Source organism: Eptatretus burgeri, chromosome 2, assembly GCF_056783735.1.
Source record: "Eptatretus burgeri isolate ZD-2024b chromosome 2, Ebu_testis_v1, whole genome shotgun sequence".
Taxonomy (NCBI): domain Eukaryota; kingdom Metazoa; phylum Chordata; class Myxini; order Myxiniformes; family Myxinidae; genus Eptatretus; species Eptatretus burgeri.
The window spans coordinates 78,005,025-78,025,565 of NC_140962.1; the positions used below are offsets into that span (position 1 = coordinate 78,005,025).

Below are 20,541 nucleotides of genomic sequence, written 5' to 3' on the forward strand. Positions count from 1 at the left end.
CGCCATGAGCGAGTGGTCCATGCTCCGTCACCATGAGTGAGTGGTCCGTGCTCCGTCTCCATGAGTGAGTGGTCCGTGATCCGTCTCCATGAGTGAGTGGTTTGTGCTCCATCGCCATGAGCGAGTGGTTCGTGCTCCGTCGTCATGAGCGAGTGGATCATGCTCCGTCACCCTGAGCGAGTGGTTCATACTCCGTCTCCCCGAGCGAGTGGTTTGTACTCCGTCACCCAGAGCAAGTGGTTTGTTCTCCATAACCCTGAGCGAGTTGTGAAATAACACCCGATTTCCGAGCTATTTGCCATATTAATGTGTTTTTTTTCACCAATCACACGCAGCTTTTTTTTAAAGATTAATGTTTGTGAACATATCCTGGAAACGTCTATATAAATGAAACATTGTTTTTCGGTGAAAGCTCCTTATGGTTTTTGGTTTATTGCAGATATCAGCTAAGCGTGTGTGTGTGTGTGTTGTGTGCATAAAGCACATCTTTCTCTCTCTGTCTGTCTGTCTGTCCCAAACTTGCTCTACCCCCTCCCAAAACAGTGCAGCACACAGCACGCAGCACCCTGTTCTTCCTCTTTCTTCCTCTCTCTTCCTCTCTCTCTCTCTCTCCCCTCCCTCTCTGGAAATATGCGGATGGTGGTTATGCCTGGACGGTGTTTGTCTCTGGACGTTTCCAGGAAGGGTTCTTCTCCGGACGTGTCCGGGCAGTGTTTATGTCCACATGGGAGTTTGTCTCCGGACGTGTCCAAGCAGTGTTTGTCTCCATCCAGCTTGGCTCCAGACGCATCCGGGCGGTGTTTGTCTCTGGATGCATCCTGCCAGAAATTAACGCTCTACTGCACATCTGCCTTCCCTTCCTCTCACCTCACACTGTCTTCTCTTCCACAAACACCTCCCCGATCCCCCACCACTCCTCATTCACCCTCCCTCCTCTTTCCACGCAATCTCTCCCCCACCCCTATCTCCCTCCCCCCCCTCTTTTTCTCCTTCTCCCATTTGTATTCTCAAGAGCATAGCAACGGGTGGTATTTGCTTGTACATAATAACCAAGAACGGTTATTATAACATAATATCTCATTGTCACACTCCCAACATGTCTACCCAATTTTGTCCGGATTCGTCCACAACTTTTTGATATGTCATGCTATATATCGTTTTTGACCCTATCTCTCAATGGTGAAGAATCACTCAAAGAATTCTAATATGCAGATCTGTATCTTCACCAAAATCGAATCATTTCCTCATTGTCACACACCCAACATGTCCACCCAATTTTGTCCGGATTCGTCCACAACTTTTTGAGATATGCTGCTCAGACCGACAGAAGGGTGAAAACATAACCTACGCCCACTTTCGGTGGCAGAGGTAAATATATCACTGTTACTGAAGAAGGGTGACAAAGACTATCTTGCACTTGTAAGAAAATGACTTTCAATCCTGAGAAATCCCACAGACTTACTTCCTCTCTCCAAAAGGACCATCAGGCAAACTCTTCAATCTATTTTCTTAACAATCCTCTCAAAGAAGTTCAATCACTAAAATTCTTGAGTGTCATGCACAGCCTTGATGTTTCGTTCATGAGATCAAGTGTACATTCACTACCTTCCATAATATTATACTCATGTCAAAACAGTCTTGTTCATCTCATGTTATTTATCCTCTGGTTAATTTTATGTTAACACTGCCATATAGAGGACTATTTTAGTATGAAAGTACTTATCTATTTGGAAGTCCTTCCCTTCATGCGGGCAAATATTACTTGCCTTTTAGAAAGACAACAAATAATTCAATTCTCAGAAAAAAAACTACTTTTTACAATAATGTAAAATAATGTGCTTATTTTATCAATTATGCATTTTCTTATTGTTATTACTACCCTGGCCAGAGGGGAGGGTATTGCATTTGGGTCCGTTTGTCTGCACAGAACGTGAGAATGTGTATTATTACATTCGACCATTTAGGACTCCTTTCTACCCTTAAAACCATTCGACCTTCCCAGGGTATTGCATTTGGGTCCGTTTGTTTCTCCATCTTGTTTACCCTGTGTACCCAACCCCATCAATCTCCCTTCCACAGATTTCCTCATGTCTCTGTTCCCCACTGTTTTTTTCCTTCCCTCTCCTACCCCTCTTGGCTTCTGCTCCCCTTGTTGTACGTTCTGTGTGTTAGCTCCCATACGAGCCTCGACGGTGTATCCCCCCCGATAAAAATGCAGCAAGTGACTTTGTCATGCTCCCGATGGTCGGACAGCCATTGCAAGTTCTCCATTCACATCTTTCTAACCTCCACCCTCTCCCCTCCAGCAGCAGCAGCATCATCATCATCATCATCATCATCATCATCATCATCATCATCATCATCATCATCATCATCATCTCCGAGCTAAGGTTTGTGTTTTCTGTTTACGGCAAGGAACAGTATGAAGGAGTATGTATATGTTTACACTCACCAGGTTTTCTGGTGAGGAGGGAGTTTGGATATGGACACCCAGCAGGATTAAAAACAAAACCTGTCAAAGGGCGGAGGAGCTCCTTGTGAGCCAATGGCCATCCATATCTAGTGCCCAACTGTGTCTGCGGACGTCCTCCTGCAGTTGGGTTACTTTTTTATTAGGAGGTTGGTGGCAGGATTTGCACTCCGGCCACCGTAAAACCCTTCATTCCGCAAAACACAAAAACGCAAAAAAATCTGAAAACCCACTCCATGGGAGTACCTCCTGTGCAGCTTCCCTTCACAGAGCAGCTCACCGGATGACGGGATTGGGGCAAAGCCTTCGGGACCCCCAATCTTTGATGATAGGAGGGAAACCACGGGGAAACATCCCTGGGTCAGATTGGGCGAGAGTGTGTCGGAGTGGTGCTGAGGTGTCGTCCACCAGATGGCGGTCTCCTTGGATTAACCTGAGGCGGTCCCTTCTAGAGGGTGCCTGGAATGTCCTATCCCTAAGAGAGGATGATCACCTGTCTCTGTTATCATCTGAACTCAAGCGTTTGGACATTGGGATTGCAGCTCTCTCTGAGGTTCAGAGACGGGATTGTGGCGAGATAATGGTGGGTGGTTACACCTACTATTGGTCTGGTCGCTCTGATGGTTACCATAACCAAGGAGTTGCTGTAGCTGTGTCCAATAAGCTGACCTCAATGATAATTGAGGTAACACCGGTCAACGAGCGTATTATGAGATTAAGGATTCGTCACTCCTTAGGTGTCATTTCCCTGGTCTCTGTTTATGCTCTGACTGAGGCGAGTGATCTCACCGTGAAGGACACATTCTACGCCACACTCGAGTCTGTGGTTGATCAGTGCCCCAGACGAGATACACTTCTAGTCTTGGGGGATTTCAATGCATCGACTGGAACTGATAGGGATGGTTATGAGATGTGTGTTGGTCCCCATGGGTCAGGAACTATGAACCAGAATAGCACTAACTTCCTTGACTTTGCAAGAAGTCATGGACTTAGGGTGGCTGGTTCATGGTTTCAGCGCCCAAAAGCTCATCGCTGGACTTGGTATTCCAACGCTGGCGGTGCGGCAAAGGAGATTGACCATGTCCTCATTGACGGTCGCTGAAGGATGATCCAGAACTGCAGGGTCTACCAGAGTGCTTAGTTCCTCAATACTGACCACATGCTTGTTGTAGCAACTCGAAACCTGCACCTTAAATCCTGGAGAATGGTACCATCCCAGCCGAGGCTGGATGTTGGCAAGCTCAGGGATGAGAGAATAGCTGAGGAGTTTGCGAACAGGCTGAGTGGACACTTGGGGGGTCTGGGTGCTTTGGGGGGTCCTGAAGAGTTGAAGTGCCTTCAAGACCACCATCCTTGATGTTGCCGGTGGATGTCTTGGAACTCACCGCAGGGCAAAGAAGAATTTTGTCTCTCAAGGGACACTGGGTACCATTGACCAGAGTCGCAGGGCCAGGCTGGATGGCAGAGCTGAGCTGTTCAGGGAGCTGAGGGGTAAAACTGTACGTGCACTGAGGGTGGACAAGGAGGCCTATGTGTGAGGAATCTGTGAGGGGGTAGAGCATCACCTGTGGACAGGTGATTCTCGTTCCGCTTACAGGGAATTCGCGCATTGCGTTCATCCAAGCCCATCCCTCGGAGCACTGGAGTTAAAGCAGAGACTGGTAGGCTCTTCACAGAGGAGTCTGAAATGAAGGCCCGCTGGGCCGGTTACTTTGAGCGGTTGTACCAAGCTGATCCCCCAACTGTCGAGTTGGACGTCAAGGGTGTTACAATCCCTGTTGCTGACCCTCGAATCAACTGTGGTCAACCTTCGCTTGTGGAAACACGGGCTGCGGTGAACCAGTTGAAACGGGGCAAAGCTCCAGGGATCTGTGGCATCCATGCTGAACTTCTCAAGGATGGTGGAAATGCTGCACTCGTGTCATTACATGCAGTTTTGTACTCTGCCTGGAACACAGGCATCGTCCCAACTGATTGGAAGAGGGGCCTTGTTGTTCCTCTCTGGAAAGGGAAGTGTGATCGCCAAGACTGCAAAAACTACCGAGGGGTGACGCTGCTCTCAGTGCCGGGCAAGGTCTTTGCTCGGATAATTCTTCATAGGGTTCACCACCATCTGCTTGAGCACCAGCGTCCAGAGCAGTCAGGCTTTACACCAAAGAGGTCAACGATTGACCGTATCCTTGCTCTTCGTGTCCTCACCGAACGCAGACGAGAGTTTCGGCAAGAGCTGCTTGCAGCCTATGTTGATCTTTGTAAAGCATTCGATTCAGTGAATCGGGATGCCCTCTGGAGGATTCTTGGTCTTCGTGGGGTGCCACCAAAACTGATCGATCTGATGTCTGAACTCTACTCTGGTACTGAGAGTGCAGTGAAGTGTGGTGGTACCATCTCTGACTTATTTCCAGTTGATACTGGAGTTTGTCAGGGGTGTGTACTGGCCCCCACACTATTCAGCACTTGTATGGACTGGATTTTAGGGAGGATGTCGGAGAGAACAAGCTGCGGTGCATCGTTTAGGAATGTCAAGATCTCGGACCTTGATTTTGCAGATGATGCAGTCATCTTTGCGGAGACTTTAGATATCCTTTTGGGGGCCCTCGAGGTGCTGAAATAGGAGTCAGAGCCGCTGGGATTACGGGTTTCTTGGTTCAAAACTAAGATCCAGGCTTTCGGTGACATCTTGGATGCTGCTGTCCTGTTTGCGTCTGTTTGTGGTGAGGATGTTGAGGTCGTGGAGAGATTCACTTACCTTGGCAGTGATATTCATGTCTCTGCTGGCTGTGAGTCAGAGGTCAATAGATGTCTGGGTCGGGCCTGGGGAGTCATGGATTCACTGGATCATGGGGTGTGCCGCTGTCGGTACCTGTGCGGGAGGACGAAAGTTTGAGTCTTCAGTTCCTTGGTACTTCCAGTCTTGCTCTATGGATGCGAGACTTGGACTCTGACCAAGGATCTGAGACGGAGACTTAATTCCTTTGGTACCAGGTCTCTTCGGAGAATCCTTGGCTATCGCTGGTTGGATTTTGTGTCCAACGAGCGGTTGCTGAGAGAGACTCGGATGAGATTTGTTACCTGCATAGTCCGTGAGCATCAGTTGCGGCTGTATGGACATGTGGCTCGTTTTCCTGACGCTGATCCTGCTCACCAGATTCTCTCAGCGGGGGAGTCTCCTGAGTGGACCGACCACGTGCCTCGTGGTTGCAGCAGGTTGACCATCATCTCAAGGAGATGGGGATGGGCCTGGCATCTGCCTGGGGGATGGCCAGATGGAGGCCCCTGGAGTACCATCGGAAAGTGGATGCAGCGACGCGCTGTTCTGGCACATGCTCCCATACCTGACCTGACCTGACACACCCACCTCGCTGCTTTGTAATTAATTAATAAGGTAAATCTTGTGTTTTTGTTTGTTACCTCTGCCACCGAACGTGAATGAGGTTATGTTTTCACCCCTTCTGTCTGTTTGTTTGTGTGCACGATATCTCAATAAGTTGTGGACGGATCCGGAAGAAATTTTGTACACAGGTTGGGTGTGTGACAAGGTCGTAATTATTATATTTTGGTGAAAATCCGGATTTAGACATTAGAATTTCTAAAGTGATTCTTCACCATTGAGAGATAGAGCCAAAAATGATATATAGCATGATATCTCAAAAAGTCGTGGACAAATTCAGATGAAACTTGGTGGACATGTTGGGTGTTTGACAAAAAAAGAACTGATTCAATTTTGGTGAATATCCGAATCCGGATCCTGATCTGAAAATTTTTAAGTGATTCTTCCCCATTGAGAGATCGGGCGAAAAATGATGCATAGCACAATATCTCAAAAAGTTAAGGACGGATTTGGACGAAACTTAGTGGACATGTTTGGTATGTGGCAAGGACGAATTGATTCAATTTTGGTAAAGATCCGAATCGGGATCTGGATGCGACAGTTATTTAATCATTAAAGTGATTCTTCACCATTGAAAGATGGGGCCAAAAACAATATACAGCATGATATTTGAAAAATGTACTGGGCCTGATATGTTTTTATGGATCAGGTGAAGGCATGTGCTATACCAAGTGCCCTTCTAGTTTTATGCTGGATTTAAACGTTTATTTCAAATTTATCATGCTTTATATATGTATATGTATTGATGTGCTTATTTCAATTGTAATGTGTTTATTTCTGGCCGCCGTCGATCTTCCTCAATATTTTCTCGAAGTCCAGGAACCAAACTACCCTCTTCCCATTGGCCCTTGGTTGCCACGATCACGGTTTTAACTTTTGCGGCATTTTCCATGAACCCCCGTGTTATTGGAGGGTTTACTGTATGCCCAGTGGCATAATGGTTAGAGCATGTGTTCAGAGAGGTCGGCAGTTTGAACCTGACCATGACCGAATCACAATAAAGACTTGATAAAATGGTATGCGCTGCTTTCTTGCTTGATTCGAGCATTGACAAGCAACCATAAGTTGGCAGCCATTGTGTAGACTTGATGGGCCTAATGGCCTCCTCCTGTGTTGAAGTTCTTTGTGAGGAAGCTATTATTATTATAATTGTTATTATTATTATTATTCTGCTGTATGAAATAAATGTATGGTGGATTGGAGATTCAAGACAAATGTGTTTACCCATTGTAATGCTTTCCACCTTGTGAAGAGCAATCTTGGATTCTTCAGACACTACAAGGAGAAAAAAGAATTAGCTTGGAAAATTTATGACCTAAAAAGGCATAAGAAAGACTTTCAAAGTTGTCTAATTTTGAACTCGAGGAGTTTCAGCAATGATTCTAAAAACTGCAAAAAGCAAAATATGTTCTTGCAAGTTGAAACAATAATGAAAAAGTAGAGAAACAAATAATATTTTAGGCAGCATAATTGTTTTATGAATTTCAATTAAGTTTCAACAAAATGTGTCAACATATAAAATAAACAAAGTGAAATTGTTTAAAAGCATTCATATTTAATACAAAACATATTCTACTCATTATTCATAAAAAAACAATTACATTTGGACGAAAAAATTATGTACGTAAGGACTTGAATCTTGTTTATTTATTTTGTGACTAATATATGAAAAATTATGTCACAATGAAATACTGACTTGAGTGAAATTGTGAAAATGGTCAGCAGAAATAACATTTTGAAGCTACTTTGGTTACATTCTCATTGTATGAATATAGTGTAACTTTTGTGGGGGTTTGGGGGTTGGGGTCAGCAATAAGAATCAAGGCTGAAAATTATGCTTGTGTTTGTGTAGTTTTAAGAATTCGCTTATATGAAGAACATGTGGATAAAGATAAGTCATCTTGTTTGTTTGTGTGCTGCTTGGAGATGGCGTTGCAAAAATTAGTAACTGGAGAGGTTCAGAATCTCCTGTAACGTGTCTCTTGTGTCAAACCGTGTGAAACTGGGTGAGTGAGGATGGGTGATCTGGTGTGTTTCGCTCCCACCAAAAATGGGAGAAGGCTCCTCTGCAATAGCTATCCATCAATGTGGGAGAACAGGGCCTTGATCCGTTTCTGGTCTGTCATTGGTGAGATATTTGTGTCACCATTGGTCCGCTCTGCCCATGGTGCCGCAATCCCCATGCCTGGTAATTGGCTAGACTCTGGAAAGGGGGCAAAGATGGCTAGTTCTGAGTGGTGCTGATATTGGTCAAGTGGTTTGGTCAAATGTTGAGGTGGGTGGGCGGTGGGGGGGAGGAACTGTGGCTAAAAGTATGTTCTGGATCATTGCACTCTCTCTCTCTTCTCTCAATCTGTCCCTCCTTCTCTCCAAGCTGTGTTGTAAAATACAAACTCTTTGGATATACACTTCATGGCCAAAAGTATTTGGACACCTGCTCACCCAACATCTCATTCCAAAATCATGGGTATTAATATGGAGTTCCCTCCCCCCCCCCCTTTGCTGCTATAACAACCTCCACTCTCCTGGGAAGGCTTTCCAATTGATGTTGGAACATTGCTGTGGGGATTTGCTTCCATTAAGACACAAGAGCATTCGTGAGTTTGGGCACTGATGTTGGGTGATTCGGTCTGGCTCACAGTCGGCATTCCAATTAATCCCAAAGGTGTTCAATAGGGTTGAGGTTGGGGTTCTGTGCAGGCCAGTCAATTTCTATCACACCAATCTCGACAAATCATTTCTGTATGGACCTCACTTTGTGCACGGGGGCATTGTCCTGCCGAAACAGGAAAGGGCCTTGCCCAAACTGTTGCCACAAAGTTGGAAGCACAGAGTCATCTCAAATGTCATTGTATGCTGTAATGTTAAAACTTCCCTTCACTGGAACTTCGGGGCTGAGTCTGAACCATTAAAAACAGCCCCAAACCATTATTTCTCCTCCACCAAACTTTAGAGATGACACTATGCATTTGGGCAGATAGCATTCTCCTGGCATCTGCCAAACCCAGATTAGTCTGTCGGACTGCCACATGCTGAGGCGTGATTCATCACTCTCGAGAACGCATTTCCACTGCTCCAGAGTCCAATGGCAGTGAGCTTTACACCACTCCAGCCGATGCTTGACATTGTGCATTGTGATCTTAGGCTTGTGTGCGGCTGCTCGGCCATGGAAACCCATTTCATGAAGCTCTCGACAAACAGTGCTTGTGCTGACATTTCCAGAGGCAGTTTGGAACTCCATAGTGAGTATTGCAACCGACGACAGATGATTTTTCCATGCAATGTACTTCAGCACTCGGCTGTCCCATTCTGTGAGCTTGTGTGGCCTACTACTTCATGGCTGAGCTGTTGTTGCACTGAGATATTTCCACGAGGGTGTCCACATACTTTTGGCCATGTAGTGTATATTCTAAAAATGATGTACTTTTGACAAATATTTCAGGTTTTGCATTCAAAAGATCATATTGTTTTCTCTCTCATCTATTGAGAAGCTTGAAGTTACAGCAGTGGACTCACAATTATTATAAATGGCTTTCCTGAATGTGAATTTTTCATAGCACAAAGTGGTGCATTTGTTGTTCATTGTAGAAATATTGCTGTAAATTAAAATTGTCAATTCTGTTTAAACCAATATGAATTGCCAAATCAAATATGGTACGTAAGATTCTTCATATCACATTGGTATATTATAGAGAATGATTTGTAATATATTTGTGACACAAAGGTAAAATAAAAAACAAAAGGGAAGGTGTTAATTATCTGTAATATTCCTCTGATAATACATGAACAACTTCAGAAATATTGTTGGAATAAATTTGTGTTATGACTACCATTTTCAAATGATTGTTTAAAAAGATAAATTATTAGGGTAGCATGCAATTTGGAAAGTCATTGAATTGCATATGCTCATGAAAATGCAGCATTTAAAAATGGAATGCAAGTGGATCACAAATATGTTATCCTTGAAAGTGTTTTTATTTTGGGTATATCAATGTACAAATACATTTTCCTTAATGAAAAAAATATATATATTTTAAGTACCTCTTGAAACAGATTTGGGTGCAAGAAGAACTTCTTCCTCTTCACATACTGTGAAGTAGAAAAATGATTCTTGAGAATATTTAATTTTGATAAATATTGTAATGTTTCAAAAAGATTACTTCATTAGAACAAAAAAGTTGAAGGTATTTAATTTGCAATGCCATTAGACAATGTATCCTAAAAACAAATCTAGTACATAAGAAGAGGAAAAAACTTCATAATATTATTTTGCAGATGATTGACAAAAAGTCACCTGCACTGCAAATAAAATGATTCAAACCAAACTTCTGATTAATTATTTCACATACTTTTGAGAAAACATTGTCTTATTTCCCTTTGGATGTAAATTTAATTAAGATAAGGAGATATTTAAAATGGAACCTAATTCCTTGAGGGATTGGTTGCAATGGACAAGTGCAATAAGATGATAATTCTAAAAAGCATAAGATGTTTTTAATTGCATTTCAACGACACCTTAAAATTTCATATCAGACTTAATGTTTGGATATTTCACATTTTTCATGCATTGCAAAATGAAACATCATCTTGAGAATCCTGTTGTCAAATTTTGTTACCTTTACAATTGCTAAGGTAAAACAATAGAGGTAATCATGTTCCTAACATTTTGTAGATGTTACAACAGCAAAAGACAAATTATAATTCTGAAAGACAAGTACTTTTTGAAGAATGATTTTCTATTGTCATTTAAGTTATTATATCTCCTTTCAATAAATCAATGGAAAATGAAATGACACAGAGATGACAATTATCAGGGTTCTAATTAATTTCAGATGTAATTGTGTATTAACAAACAGGGAATATCCTCTTAGTAAGTTTATCATGACAAAAAAAATCACAGCAGGTTGAGCAACATATTTGCAAGAAACCATATCAGGGCAAAATAAATTTGTATTTTATTCAATCAACGTGAAACAGACTCAGTGGAATAATGATTGAGCATCCAGGCTGATTCTGTGAGGACAGCAGTTCAAACCGGATGCCGGTTGAGTCAGACTAAAAACTTAAAAAATGAGGTACATGCTGATTTTTTGCTTGATATTCAGCATCTCAAAGGGACAGTACACAAAGAGCTATAGTTTGGCAACCATCATGTAGGTTTGATTGGCTGAATAGCCTACTGCCTTGAAGTTCCTTGGAAAGTAACATACATATCTTTGAATGTGTATATATATATATATATATATATATATATATATATATATATATATATATATATATATATATATATATATATATATATATATATATATATATATACATACATACATACATACATTCGTGTTTGTAAATGCATCATTGCATGAATATGCCTGGTATTGCTTTATGGTAAGGGTGGTGGGCTTGGGATCTGAGGATCCTGAGTTCAAATCTAACTCTGTTGAATAAATAGCAGGTGAGGTTGACTCTGCCTGTCATCCTTCTGAGGTTGGCAAAATCAGTTCCAGCTTGCTGGTATCCTGTGTTGGAGTGGTGACCCATCTAGCATTGTGCCCAATAGCTAAGGAGACTGCTCAGGCAGTACCAATGCTCTGCACAGAGTGTGGTCCTGATGGATGGCTTACAGGAATGCACTTCCATTCATTTGTAATAACAGGTTTATCCTCTTGAAGGACCTTCGCATCCTATTTTGCTTTTGAAGAACATCAGATTTTTTTTTTTGCTGCGAGCAGGTTAAGCAAAAAGCTTATACTTCTGTGACAGTTGAAATGAAATTTGTTTTGTCCAAAGAAAGTGCCTTTGGAAAATTGCATACATGCAGTCTAATAACGAAAACATTTTCAGCTCCATTACTAAATGAAAAGAGATTATTTTCTCCCATAAAGAAGAGTTATAAAACAATATTCTTAAAAAAAAAAAATGGAAGCAGAAGTGCACCGAAACATTCACAAGGTTGGAATGTTTGGAGTTTCCTTTTGATATTGTTGGTCCTTTGGCAAATATTTTTAGGCAATACTTTCAAAATGTGGCCTTGATTCTCCTTTAGGATATTAACAAGAATGTGATTTTTAGAAAGCCCTCTGTGATGCAAATGTTGTTATTGAGCGTCACATAGAAATATTGAAAACATCGTCATTCTTGTTGTAAATAATATCAGGGGATAAATAGCATACAGGATGAAACATTTGTAATGTCAGACGATGTATTAAACAATAATTTGGAAATTATTTGTTCCAGGATGTTTAAAGAAAATGTTGATGGATATAAGAATTGTTAAACTGAGAATACCTGCACAATATGTGAAACATTGTTTCAATCAAGCTGTATTACCATTCCTTTCACAATATTTTTTAACAGGCTAAACTGTGAGGGTAGCATTCAATTTATAAAATCACTGTTGTGTAAATGCTTTGGGAACTGCTGGAAATACAGGCATTATAAAACAAATTGTTGTTAAAAGTGTTGCTGTTTTGTTCAAACACAGTACAAATGCATTTTTTCTAAATAAAATGCATTTCAAGTACCTCTAATTGAAACAAATTTGGGTTTATGAAGAACTGCTACTACTTCTTCAGTCACTGTGAAGTAGCAAAAAGTATTAAAGCTGGACAATGAAATCTCAGCAACAATGCAGTAATTCCTGAAAAAGGACTTCCTCAGAGGAAAAAACATGAAGTTGTTTTGTGTGCAATGCTATTGTAAACTGCATTCCTGGCTTCCTCTTCTGATGTGGGTAAGTTAAGCAGATAGTATATAATTATTTGACAACATAACTGAAATTTGATACAGATAAAGGAAATGCCTTCGAAAAATGCATATTTTTCAAAGGCATTTAGTGTTATTGTTTCCAGTTTCTAACTGCCCGAATAGAAAGAAATGCCATATGTCAGAGATGTGTTAAAAATAATTTGGATGTTATTTGCTTTTTAAAGTCGAAAAATAAAAACGACGATGATAAATCAAACCATTGTTGACATGATCATGCATGTGCCAAGCAGGAAATTCTGTGTTAATAAAAAACTATATTGGTTCATGAGTCAGTAAGTGTTGGTTCACGAGTCAGTAAGTGACCACTATATTCGTTATAGGTGTGTGACTGTCTGTCCCGAGCATAGCTCCGTGGGTTTTGATCCGATCTTGATTAAATTAGGGTGCGAGGTTTGTATCATGATCTAGTTGTGTTTTCCGGAGAATGGGCATGCTGCGCCCATTACGGGCAGAGCCACACTCCAAAAACATGTTTTTAGGGGGTAGCCGGTTTCAAGTTACATCTTCTCCGAGGGGTTTGTCGAATCTGGCAGGGGTTTCGGTATTTGGTTAGCCCAATGGCACCTGCATAGCCCCACGGAGCTCGATTTTTCATTTTCGTCCCAAGGTCAAGGTCACAAGGTTACGAACTTAGAAAATGTCAAAAAATCAATAAATTGGGCATCGAGCTCCTAGCGTTTTCAACTGTTTTGAATGAAAGTTGGTATGCAAGTAGTGCTCTTCGAGTACTACAACTTTCATCATTTACGTTTTTCCCGAATCCTGCCAGTTTGCCTGTGGCGTTCACTCGAAGGTCAAAAAATAAAAAAGGCGAACCGTGTACATTGCTCGTGAACCATCGCCATCTCCAGAATTGTGATAACTATTTTTTCAACATGTATTTTTTTTTAATAAGGGATAATTATGATATAAAAATGACAAGCTCATAGACATGCACATGCTCAAAAATTTGCAAAAATGGGAAAGATAATAAGGTTTAAAATGATTTCTATTGAAAGTACTTTTGTTTTTTTGTTTTTTAAAATCAAAACACTGTACAAATGCATTTTTTTTTCATAGAAAATGCATTTTAAGTACCTCTTGGAATAGCTTTTGGTTTCTGAGGAACTTCTACTTCCTTTTCAGCCACTGCCAAGGAGCAAAAAGTATGACAATATAACTTTTTTGAAAAACATTGCCTGAACTGTAGAGAGATTAATTCATGACAAGAAGAAAAGATAATATATTTTGTTATCAAATATAATGCCATCAAAATCTGCATCCTCAAAAAAAATATTCATTGGAAAAGAAATGGAAAGCACTCTTTCTGCAATGTCAGCTGCACTGCAAAAACAGCAAATGACCGAACATTTGATTAATTCTTCATATTTATTTTGAGGAATCAAATTTGCTTCTTTGCTTTCAGCGTTAAATAAAAGGTAGATAAACAGCTATGAAAAAAAATCTGATTAATAAAGTAAATGGATGTCTCGCCTGGCAGGATGGCCTCAAGGTAGGCACACTTGCTTCCAAGCTGTCCAGCCTATGGTTTGAATCCCGACCCAGCTATAAACTGTCATCTCGGTGTTTTACAGGCAGGGTGATTCATTGATGTGCGTGCGCCAATCAGAAGGACATTAAACTTCAAATGATTTTCAATGACACAAAATACACCAGAATACTGAGATAGCCATTTATTGGTGGGGTGGTGGTGGTCGTATGGCAGCTTAGCTGCTGGGGTAGCTATCATTTGTTGAAGCGTGACTGTGTCGCTGATGCAGTGCCCCACTACCAGGACACACACTGGAACTGGTACTCATTTTGCCGACCTCGGAAGGATGACAGGCTGACTCAACCCCCTGGTGTATTAATTCAGTGGCGGAGGGGGCTTGAATTCAGGACCCTCGTATCCCAATCCACCACCCTAACCACTGAGCCAACACCAGGCGAGCCATTTATTAATGAGTACTTATAAGGAGGTTCCTAGTAAGACAACTTCATACTTGGTGATTGTGGTGACAGAATATTAAGTATGTAATGATTGATGTAAGAATGGTCTTTTGATTTTATGAGCCAGAGGAGAGGAGAACAGAGTTGGTGTTTGGAGGGGTGGGGGAGAGCAAAGATGGGACAGAATTGGGAGGGGGAGGGGGATTAGCTATATCGGAATAACTTTAATGAGGACTTCCGGTGGGGGGATTGAGGTTGAGGAATTGTGGTGGGGGCATGGGGGGGTTGAAAGCTTGGTGTGGGGAAGGGGAGGTTGAAGACTTGGGGTTTGGGAGGGGAGAGGGGTTGATGACCTGAGGTTTGTGATGGGAGGGGGGGGATTGGGGGACTTGAGTAATTGAAGTCACGTTTTACATTGCACGGTTGTTATGTGGGTCCCTGCTGGTAATGAAAATATTATGAATATTTCATCGATAAGGGTTTGGCTAATAAAATGCATTATTTTACTGTAATCCATTTCCAATCACTTATAATAACTGGTTTGGCCATGTGAGAAACCTAAACTTCCTCTTCTGCGACAAGCACATGATGGAAGTAATCTATTTTTAACAAATTGAAAAACATTTGAGAAAAAGAAAGTCACAAAATTGGATATTTGTCATCAGAAAAAAAACAATTCCCATTCTTCCCTGAATTGAAAAGAGAAAATTTCCTTCCAATGTCAAGTCAAATCATGGCATTTTATTACAAACATTACTGCAAGAACAATATCTTCCAAATATGTTATAAAATCAACTCTTTGGAGATCCATTCTGCGAAAAATGTGCTTTGACAAATATGCCAGGTTTTGAATTGAAAATATCACCTAAATTTTTCTCTTATCTTGAAATGTTTGAAAGTTACATCAATGCATGCAAAATTATTTTAAATGGATTTAATGAATCAAAATAAAGACCAATTACTGAACTGCAGTCCCAAGAAGGAAGCCAGACATAACAAAACACACACACACACACACACACACACACACACACACACACACACACACACACACACACACACACACACACACACACACACACACACACACACACATTATGTACTGGTAAGTACACACAAAAGTAATATTATTTGAAGTTATAACCTTAACTTATCAGAAATTTACTTCTGAAAGCTCTCACTGATGTATTTATTTATGATTGATGGTCAGAGACATACTGAAATGAACTGAAATTGCCAATTTTGAATTAATCAATATGAATTGCCAATTTAAATACAGCACATAAGATTATCCATATCGGATTAATATATGAAACAATGATTTGAAATATATATGAAAGAAAGGTACAAAAACAAAAAACAAATTGTTATCATTATTATCTATAATATTTCACTGGTAATACTTGCAGCATTTCTGAAATATAATGCCCATAATATTCTAATGCATTTACCATTTACAAATAATTATATTTGCAAAGATAAGTATCAGAAGAGCAAGCAATTGGGGATCTCACTGAATTGCATCAACGCTTAAAAATGCTGCACATAAAAATGAAAAGCGGATTACAACATTTTTTGTTAAAAATGCTTTCATTTAGTAATATGACTTCACAAAACTTTATTTATTTAATAAAATGCATTTTAGGTAAGTCTTGAAACAGCTTTGGAATGAGGAACTTCTGCTTCCTCTTGGTCGACTGTAAAGAATAAATTTGTTTTTCGAATATTTCAGTTCGAAAAATGTTACATTATTCCTGAAATAATACTTCTTTGTTAAAATAATAAAAAAAAACTTGAAGGTGTGTTCTCTGCAAGGCTATCGACATAAATCTCAATGAAGTGCACATGCTCAAAAATTTGCAAAAATTGACACGATAATTATGAAAGAAAAACAATACATTTTGAAAGTATTTTTGATTCAACAAAACAGCAAACATGCATTTATTTGTGTTTCTTTAACAAGAAAATGCATTGTAAATACCTCGAGGAACAGCTTTTGGTTTCCGAGGAACTTGTATTTCCTCTTCAGGCACTACAAAGTCACAAAAAGTATTATATTAATGATTTTCTGAAAAATTTAAGATAAATCATGGAGTGAAGACGATATTTAAGGGGAGAAAAAAAAGAAGATTTTTTGTTGGCAACATTATCATAAACTGCATCCTCAAAAAGTATGTTCATTGGAAAAGAAAAGAAAGCAATATTTCTGGAATTTTGCAGGTGATTGACAACTGTCAATTGCACTGAAAAAAAAAAGAGGTTATTGCCCGAACTTTTGAGTAATTCTTCAACTCCCTTTTGAGGAATCAGATTGACTTCTTTGCCTTCAGGATTAAATAAATGGGAGATAAACAGCTATGAAAAATATGGAACCTCATTCATTCAAGGCAAGGATGTCATGGATTAATCACATGAGTTTATCACTTTTCAAAGTAATTGAGCAATGCATTGCATTGATGCTACCATTCCAAGTTTGCCTCAAGGGATAGCCGTTTAAATTTTTTGCATCGATTTTCAAATTGAAACTTCAACTCGAGAAATCTGCTCGAAAATGTTTTCCAATAAAGCTTGTCCTCAAAGATTAAGGAGGTGTCAATAAACCCACATCATATCTCCACACAAATCAACGAATGGAGAAATAATGCATTGATCATAACATTTGTTGATGTTTCAGAATAGTTTGAGTTGTCAAGACATTATAAACAAATGGAGAATTCCTTTCATTTTGTGAAATGTGACAAACGTTCGTAACCATAAGAAAAGTTACTTTCCTCAAATAAAAATCTTCAGTACATAATAATTCATTGCATCGTGAAATCAAAGTGGATGTTCATTCAAGGATTTGTGAAAAATAGAGAAAATTACAATATTGTGAGGATGTCATCAGTCTGGTTGACACAAATAAAATGCATTATTCTGCTCTTATGCATTTCCAATCACCTCTAACAACAGATTTTGCCTTGTGAGGAAACCCAGATTCCTGTTTTGATTTGAGAGGAACCTTAGCTTCCTCTTCTACTATGGGGCAGGTAAAGCAAATAGTTGCTAATCCTTTTACAATAGAAATGAAATAAATTGTTAAAGGAAAAAGACGTGCCTTTGAAAAATGCAAATATGAGGTCAATGACAAAAAAATTACAATATTTTAACATGTTGAAAACGAAAAATGTCTCCACAAAGCAAAACTTAATAAACAATATGACTTTAAACGATAGTTTGTTTGAACAGACATGAAAATTTGAAAAAGTTTTGACTTTTGGAGTTCCCTTGTGATAGTCGTTCTTTCAGCAAATATTTCAGGTGATAAGTTGAAAATATGTGAAATATTTTGCTCAAATGTTCTCATGAGCATGAAAATTTCAAACAATGGCAATTGATCATCATCCTTGTCTTCTTGTACGTGGTCACTAAAAATCTCTGTTATGAAATTTTTATTGCAAGTTTTTATGAAAAGTATTGCAGAAGTAGTCATTTTTTACGGATTACAATATGAAGCAACATAAAGTATTCAACTAAAGACATGCATTGTCAGACAGCTCTGTTGAACAATCATTTCAAAATTATATATTTTTTCCAAGTTTCAACAACCAAATGATGGTGATAAATCTAAGCATTGTGAACAAAATATCAGCACAATGTGTGAATAAAATTATTACAATTGTTTTTCAAAACGGGACTTTTTTGATCGGCTGAATTAAAATGCAAGCATTCTATTTACATGCTCACTGAAGTGTGCATGCTGCAAAACCTACAAATATTGAAAGTATAATCCAGTACGACAAAAAATATTTTGAAAGTTATTTTATTTGAAGAATAAAACGGAAAAAATGCATTTTTTTAAAAAAAAGAAAATGCATTTCAAGTACCTCTTGGAACAGGTTTTGGCTTCCTTGGCAGTTCTACTTCCTCTTCAGGCACTGCAAATTCACAAAAAGTATGTTATTAATGATTTTCTACAAAACTTTGGATTAATCATGGAGTGAATACTCCATGCAAGGGGAGAAAAAAAAATATGAAGATATTTTGTTGGCAACATTATCATAAACTGCAACCTCAAAAAGTTTGTTCATTGGAAAAGAAAAGAAAGCAATATTCCTGTTATTTTGCAGATGATTGCCAATGTCAATTGCACTGCAAAAAAAAAAGGAAATGGCCCCAAACTTTGATAAAGTCTTAAACTCGCTTTTCAGGAATCAGATTGACTTCTTTGCCCACAGGATTAAATAAAAGGGAGATCAACAGCAATTAAAATTATGGAACCTTATTAATTAAAGTCAAGGATGTCATGGATTAATCACATGAGTTTACCACTTTTCAAAGTAATTGATCAATGCATTACATTGATGCAACCATTGCAAGTTCGCCTCAAGGGAAAGCCGTTTCCATTTTTTGCATCGATTTTCAAATTGGAACTTCAACTCGGGAAACCTGCTCGAAAATATTTTCCGATAAAGCTTATCCTCAAAAATTAAGGAAATGTTGATAAACATGTCATATCTCCATACAAATCAATGAATGGAGAAATAATGCAGTGATCATAATATTTGTTGATGTTTTGGAATAGTTTGAGTTGTCAAGAGATAATTATCAACAAATTGAGAATTTCTTTTATTTTTTTGAAATGTGACAAAGGTTCATAACCAGAAGAAAAGTTACTTTCTTCAAATAAAAATCTTCAGTACAAAATAATTCAGTGCATCAAGAAATCAAAGTGGATGTTCATTCAAGTATTTGTGAAAAATAGAGAATAATTAGAATATTGAGGGGATGTCATCAGTCTGGTTTGCACTAATAAAATGCATTATTTTGCTCAAATGCATTTCCAATCACCTCTAAGAACAGATTTTGCCTTGTGAGGAACCTCAGATTCCTCTTTTGACTTGAGAGGAACCTCAGCTTCCTCTTCTACTGTAGGGCAGGTTAAGCAAATCGTTTATGATCCTTTAAAAATTGAATACAAAGAAATTGTTCAAGGAAAAAAGAAGTGATGTCGAAAAATGCAAATATGAGGTCTCTGAAGATGAAATTATAATATTTATTCATGTTGAAAAAGAAAAATGTCTCTGCAAAGCAAAACTAAAAAAACAATGTTATTTTAAACGATTGTTTGTTTGAACAAAGATATGAAAATCTCACAAAGTTTTGACTTTTGGCATTCCCTTGTGATAGTAGTTCTTTCAGCCAATATTTCAGGTGATAATTTCAAAATATGGGAAATATTTTGCAATAACGTTTTCATGAGCATGGAAATTTCAAACAATGGCAAATGATCATCATTCTTGTCTTCTTGTATGTGGTCACTAAAAATCTCTGTTATGAAATTTTTTTGCAAGTTTTTTACGAAAGGTATTGCAAAGGTAGTCATTTTTACCGATTACAACATGAAGCGAAATAAAATATCCAATGAAAGACATGCTTTGTGAGATAGCTCTGTTGAACAATCATTTCAAAATTATATATTTTCTTACCAAGTTTCAACAACCAAATGGTGATGATACATCTCAACACTGTTCACTATATAATATAAGCACAATGTGTGAAACTGTAAATAAAATTATTGTTATTGTTTTTTGAAACGGTATTTTTTGATCAGTGGAATTATAATGCAAGCATTCCATTTTCAAGGTCACTGAAATGTGCATGCTGCAAAATCTGTAAATATTGAAAGAAGATTCAGTAAGATAAAAAAATATTTTGAAAGTTATTTTATTTAAGGAAGACACTGAAAAATGCATTTTTTTGAAAAGAAAATGCATTTCAAGTACCTCTTGGAAGAGCTTTTGGTTTCCTCGGCACTTCTATTTCCTCTTTAGGCACTGCAAAGTCACAAAAAGTATTTTAATAATGATTTCCTGAAAAACTTAAGATAAATCATGGAGTGAATACTGCATTCAAGGGGAGAAAAAGAAAGATGAAGATATTTTGTTGGCAACATTATCAACTGCATCCTCAAGAAGTTTGTTCATTGGAAAAGAAACGAAAG

The 20,541-nt window shown here is 38.8% G+C and overlaps 1 protein-coding gene across 1 annotated transcript in view; it reads right to left on the reverse strand.

The window, feature by feature from the left end:
- TTN (titin) overlaps positions 1 to 20,541 on the reverse strand; it is a 405,491-nt gene that overhangs the window by 174,032 nt on the left and 210,918 nt on the right. Inside the window, exons 142-147 of the mRNA XM_085850585.1 lie at positions 20,324 to 20,374; positions 18,425 to 18,475; positions 16,540 to 16,590; positions 13,707 to 13,757; positions 12,386 to 12,439; positions 7,086 to 7,136 (exon numbers count right to left, since the gene is read on the reverse strand). Of these exons, the coding sequence (XP_085706711.1) occupies positions 7,086 to 7,136; positions 12,386 to 12,439; positions 13,707 to 13,757; positions 16,540 to 16,590; positions 18,425 to 18,475; positions 20,324 to 20,374 (309 nt within the window). The remainder of the gene's footprint in view (positions 1 to 7,085; positions 7,137 to 12,385; positions 12,440 to 13,706; positions 13,758 to 16,539; positions 16,591 to 18,424; positions 18,476 to 20,323; positions 20,375 to 20,541) is intronic.